Raw genomic sequence first — 6,743 nt, 5'->3', positions numbered from 1 at the left:
TTTTAGGTATTCAAAGAGAACAAAGAGAATTTTTTTTCACAAATAATTTTCTGTATAATATGTAAGCTGATTTCTCATTGAAAATAAGCCCTTAAATAGGCTTTGAAAGAACAAGACAAAACCCTAAAAGAATAGTTAAAACCGGCCATAGAGAATAGGAAATAATAAAATAAATTATATTAATTTACACTACTTTCCTAAACTAAATTATATTAATTAATTCCTTTATTTTTGAATTAGGAATTAATTAATTTACATTTGAAATAATAAAATATCAACTTTCCTAAAGTTAATTTTTCCAGTAAAATAATTAAATAAAACAAACATAAAAGCTAGTTTCCTTAATCAAAAAGTCAAAATCAAATTAGGAAACTAGTTGACTAGTTCGACTACTAAACTAACTTTGACCTATTTCCAGCTTGTAAAGGCTCCAAATCAGCTCTCATATGCCATGTAGGATTCCAAATAGGATTATTTATGAGTCTCATACGTTTCCCTTGATTGGAACAAAGAGAAAATGCCAAATCAGTAAAATACAGTAAAGCTAACGGCAAAAACAGCATTTTCGGCCCAAAAATCCTTCCATGCGCAAATCACCATTTTAGTTGCTTTTGCTTCTATCTTGACTTGTTTCCATGAACTCTTAGTGATATCAATTGAGTTCAAAAAGTGTTGAACCCATTCCGTGCTGCCCGGAGTCCATAATTGCACTAAAACAGCTATCTGGGTCCGTATCAGCCTTCACCATCTGGATGCATAAAACGGGTCTTGTATCTTTGGATATAGATAAACCCTTTTGAGAATTGATAACTCCCTATATGAATCCAGCCAGGTTGTCTTTAAATCTCTTAGCTTGTGCTATAGTGATTGTCCTAGTCTTCATCCATATTGGATCAGTACCCCAGCAAGTAGTCAGTTGTACGGGTTCGGACGGATTCTCATCAATATGTATTAAGCTAAAGCAAATTTTCCTATAGAAATTGTGTTGCTCTTTGCTAGAATTTTGTTGATAAATAAGGTTAAGGGGGATGCAGAATGTTGCATCGATTCAAGCTAGAGATTTGGAGGCAATTAATGAAAGAATACAAATGGCTCATGATGTTGCTATCTCTTATCATAGAAAAATTGTAAAGGCCCTTCTCTCAAAGGTTACAAAAATGGGACCTTGTGTCAGAGGCAAAGAATTTTAGTAAAAGAAAAATATTACATCCATCCAAGTTTCATCCTCAATAAGAATACCATGTGGGTTTAAGGAAGCTTATGCAAATTAATACTACTGTCATATAGGTCACGCTAAAGTTACTTAATGCAAACTAATTAACAGCAAAAAGCTCAAATCCTATTACTCTTAAAAAACAAGTCTAGATGCTTACTTCCTGATTTTTTTTTTTTTAATGCACTTAGTTAGATTTTGTTTGTGAAAATAGAGCATTTCTTTTTATGTCTCATATTTTGAATACATTAGTTTATGACTACACTTTTGGTATTCCATCTTTTAAATCATTTTCTTAGTATTTCATTGATGTTAAAATTATCCATTTTAGAGTTCTGCCTTCTATTACCCTCTCTTACAAGTGATTTACCCAAAACGCCTTCATTTACTCTAATACTTACACATTACTAATTATATGTTCAACATTCTTTATATGTAAACATATGCAGTTCTCTTAAATTATTTATTATTCCTGTTCTTATTATTTTATTTATCCTTCATTTAATTTTTTTTATTTTTAAATACGCACACTCACACACATATTTTTCAAATAAAGGCAAGAAAATGCTTTCTTTTAATTACATCTCTCAAGTTTAAATAACTGTATGCCAGATTTCTCAAACATCCTAAAATAGTTTTAAAGCATCATCCCATAATAATTTTTAAACCATCCAACAAATGATTGTATAAAAGAAAAACAAAAGTGGAAAATTGTTGTAGGAAAAGCTAAAAATCCACAAGGCTAAATATCATTCAAAAAGCAATAAGGTTGCTAAATTGCTAGGAAAAATTTGGAAATCAGCAGTTAAGGATGGAAAACCTAGTTGGGAGATATTCTTTAAGCTTCTGTTAAGCTTGCTAGATAATCCTAAAAGAAGACGATACGGATTAATTTCTTTACATAAACTAGAAAGAAATCAATCTTGAAACCAACAAGTGAGGCTTCACTACAAACATTCATCCAAGCATGCAACATAAAGGCAGAGTAATAGCTTCATGCTCAAGCTCAAAAGCACTAATTTAATCATGCGAAGCAAAAATAGGTTTATCACTTGGAGGAGCTGATAAGAGGTGGTAGGATTGCCAAACCTTTTTACAACCCTTCCAAAAAAGGCACTATCACTAATGAGATTTCCATACAAAGGAAATTCTCATTCGATTAACCAACTTCTTACAAACTTTCCACGAACAGTAGAGAAGAAAGTTCACTTTCGAAAATAAGTATAAATTGTTAGAAGTTGATAGTAGAATTCAGAGTTGGGTTATAAATCAACATTGGATTTAAAAGAGAGGTACCTGTAGCATTGATGTTGGTCTAAAAGTTTGAATGAGTTCGATTATGAGCACAAGATAGCCACCAATGCAAAATAATAATAATAATAATAAATAAATAAATAATAAAAAAACCAAGCACTAAAGCGTATGAATGGAGTACCATTATTTTAATAGAAAGTGAGAAAACGGGATCCAATTGTGCCTTTTAACCACCACACCACCAGGAGAATGAACCCTACCTCTTTCCTTTTTGAAGAAAATGATATGTGAGAAGTGGAATTTGTATTTAAAGACCACAAAGATACAACTACTGAATTGGCATCAACATCAAGCAAAAGGGAATCATCAACATTAGGTAAAAGGGAGATCAATGGAACCTAACTCGTGAGTATCATCCTCATTCCCCAAATCCAAAAGTATGTCCATGCGTTCCTCCTTACACTTATACAAAAGGAAAGTGTTTCATTGGAAGTCATCAAGGTAGATAACATCATTCAAGAATATGTATTGTTTGATGCAATTTATTCCAACTTAATACACCAAAAATTATGAATCCATATGCATGCTTCAACCAACATTTAAAGTATTTTACCAAAAAAAAAAAGCAACATTTAAACTTATGAAAAACACATGAAAATTGAAGACCCAACAATAAATTCCACATAGAAGCTCAAAAACAAAATTTCATAAAAATCTATGTCACCATCATCCATACATGCTCTTGAGGTTCAAAAACTCCACCAAAACTTTCAAAGTCCATCTTAACAACACAAGCAACTCCCAAAACAAAGAATAAAGAAACTTACCAAAGATCTCAACAAGAAGCTTACATGCAAAGCCAAAACAAATCTGAAACTCCAAAGTCCTTCAAACACACACTTGCATGAGAAACCGTTTTCCTCAAGCTTCAAACCTCCAATGATAATTTTCAAATCCTTAATCCAAACATATAAGTAAGGCCACAACGATGTAGAGAAACTCAAGAGGAAGTTAAAGATGATAAAAATCAAACAAAACCTTACTAAGGAAATGAACTCCATCGTGTGGTGATTGTGGTTTTAACAGAAAATTCAAGGGAAAAAGGAAGTTTTAGCTAATAACTATGCCTCTAATAGATTCCCAATATCAAAATCCTTAGAAATTCATGAACAATTGAAATGGGTAGGCTTGAAATGGAGAAGTTTCTCTCTATCTCTCTCTCTCTTTGGACCTCATGTGGAAGAAGAAGAAGAAAATGGAGATGAAGTAGGTGACGGTGCTGGTGGAAAAGTGGTAGTTTCAAATTTTTAAAAATAAAACTTAGTGAAAAAAGAAAAATGATGCATGTACCACTCTATTCATTAGGCAATAGAAGCATAATGAATAGAGTGGTACATGCATTATGCTTCTATTAGGCAATAAAAGATTTGCACCATTTTTTAAAATGGTGCAAATCTGTAGCTTTTTTATTATTTTTTTTTATATTTATTTTATATTTTATATTTTTATTTTTCTTTGGTAGGTATTCGTGTATTTGTGCTTGCTAGGTTTTAATATCTCAAACGTTGGGAAAGGAAAGTCTAGCGTATAAGTTACTCGTTGAAATTCTCGTTAAGATAAAAGAGTTGTTTTAAGTAACTTAATATTTTACAAGTTGGCAGAAACATCGTGTTTGGTGGGGGATTGAATTAAAAAAACTAGTGATGGTATGCCATTTGCATTATGTAATGGTTAAACTCTTGTCAACTGAGTTTTAGACCCACAACAGCGTAATAAATCAATAATATCTTCGGAAATAAAGAACCTAAAAGGGGGAAAGAACATCAAAACATATAATATTATGATTTGTCATACAGGAAAAATAAATAAATAAAAATAAAAGCCATCGTCCAAAAATAAATACAGAAAAATAGCCAGAGTAAAGAGGGAGCTGAATATGTTGAACTTCAACAATCCAAATGATATATCAAATTGTTAATTAAATTCATTTACAAACCAATACAATATAATATAATACTAAACGTGGAAATCGCACTGTTACAAAATAAATATGCTAATCCAAACAAGATGATTGTACACATGGACATTAAAGCCCACAAGACAATGATTTTTTTATTTGAATTGTTAAAATTAATGAAAATAAAAAAATAAGAAAGAAAATAAAAGCATCAGATTATATATATTATAACGAGTTTAGCTTTCCATTCAAAATTGATTAGAAATAAAAGGAAAAAAGATTTAATCAAAATTTTTGAATATTTTAAAATTAGATTTATTTGTTAATTGAAATATTTTATAGTTACGATATTTTTGTAAAAAATATAAATTGCATTTATTTTTTATTTTCCTTTTACATTTTATTAAACAACAATTATTATGAATATTTTGTTTTTTTATTTTTTTCATTTATACTTAATCATTTCAACAAGAATTATTAATAAATATTTTACCCCTTTTTTTCCTCTCTTTTCGTTAAACTTATTCTTTCTTTTCATTTCTTCCCTTTAATCTAAAAATAGTATAAGTGTAAAATCAATCCTTACAAAAAAAAAATAAATAAAAAAATAAAAAATACGAAATCAAAAATATATAGTCACAATTGATATATGGTTAACACCTTTATAATATCGTTAATACCCCATATCTAATTAGATTTTTAATTTTGAATATATTTCTATTTTATAATATTTTTTGAATCCTTCTTAAACTAATCACCAAATATAACCATTTATCATGTAAAATCAATTCACTAAAAAATAAAAATAAATTATCATCTCAAAATCAACCCATAAAACTGGGAAAAGAAAAAAATCCCCTAAATTTTTCTTCTTTTTTCTTTTATTTTTTATTTTTTAAACAACATTAAGTATTTCTTCCTCTAAGCAGTTACATCTGAAAAAAGAATTTCATCGTTCCCTAAACATTATCCGGGAAATAAGAGTACCTATCAAGTTCAAACCTCAGAAAAAAAAAAAAAAAAAAAAAAAAAATTAAATAAACATAGTGCACGCAATATCAGAGCCACAAGGCTCCAGCTTCTTTCAAGAGAGGAACCAATTCCCCAGATATATGAGCAGCCATGACCCGATCCAACCCTCCGAACAACCTTCCTCCGATATACACCGCCGGAAACTGAATCGCTGCCGACAGCGTCTTCCCTTCCTCCTTCACTCCAATACTTTCCAGTTGCTTAACAACGACCACCTCGTCCTTCTCATCCACCTCATAAACGCTAGGGTTCACTCCGTGTCCTAACAGCAGGTGCTTCACCACATGCCCCATACAGCAACCTCGCCTGACGAACACCATCACCGCGCTCTCCGACACCATGTCGCTCATCTTCTTCGTTCCTTTAACAATGCTTCCACTGCTCATCAACGCCTTCGGATGACTTAGCGGTGATGGACAGCTGAGGTGTCCTGTAGCATATAGTGGGGCCCATGATTTGTAAGGGATTGCTTGTTGCATGGTCGCAAACGAACAGAGAAAAAATATTATGATGTATGTTTACGGGGCTATGGAATGAATGAAGAATGTAACAAAACTGTAAATATAAGGGAAGGAAGGAATTGAAGGGGATGACTTGAAGGAGTCTGCGTCAACGGCAGTTAGGCTACTGGGCTTACGCGCTGCAATTTGTCGTTTAATTCTGGCTGACGTTTGGTTTTGCGTAGTCGTTATTGTTTTGGTTTATTTACTTTATGTTTCTTTTGAGACTTTTTTTTATTTATTTTCTTTTTCATATATTTGGATTTTTAATTTGGTGGTCCAATAAGATTGCGGTGAGCTGTGGAAATACTCGGAATGAAAGTGCTTGTGCGGGGTGATCGGTTGGTCCAATTAACTTTTATGACCTTCAACAGAGTTTCTGACGTGCGCCCGATTTTTAGAAACAAATGCGAAACTTGTTTTGTTTGGAGCTGTGTGGGACCCGCAATCATAGAAATTTCCACGTTATCAAACACGGAAAGTACAGCCTGTGCACAAGTAAATTTATAATATTTATATATATATATATATATATATATTAATTTTACAGTGCCGACAACGGATGGTATGAAAAAAATATCAATTTTTATATAATTAAAATTTTTTTAAAAAATATTTATTTTTAATACGATTTGTATGCAGATGATTGTATTATAAAATATTTTTATATATGTTTATTTAACAAGAATTTCGCCATATCATTGGAATCAACGCTAGTATTGTATTGCCTGTGAATCCATATAAATAAAATTTTTGGAGGTCGATTTTACAATTTATGGTTATTAGG

The 6,743-nt window shown here is 31.2% G+C and overlaps 1 protein-coding gene across 1 annotated transcript; it reads right to left on the bottom strand.

The window, feature by feature from the left end:
- Positions 1 to 5,278: 5,278 nt before the first annotated feature.
- On the bottom strand, positions 5,279 to 6,014 carry LOC107417342 (glutaredoxin-C9). Its single transcript, XM_016025955.4, has one exon. The coding sequence runs from the start codon at positions 5,933 to 5,935 to the stop codon at positions 5,483 to 5,485; it is 453 nt and encodes a 150-aa protein (XP_015881441.1). The 5' UTR covers positions 5,936 to 6,014; the 3' UTR covers positions 5,279 to 5,482.
- Positions 6,015 to 6,743: the final 729 nt, after the last annotated feature.

This window comes from Ziziphus jujuba, chromosome 4, assembly GCF_031755915.1.
Source record: "Ziziphus jujuba cultivar Dongzao chromosome 4, ASM3175591v1".
In the NCBI taxonomy this organism is placed as follows: Eukaryota; Viridiplantae; Streptophyta; class Magnoliopsida; order Rosales; family Rhamnaceae; genus Ziziphus; species Ziziphus jujuba.
Note: the sequence above shows the minus strand (reverse complement) of the source record. Positions and strands in the feature narration are given on the sequence as shown.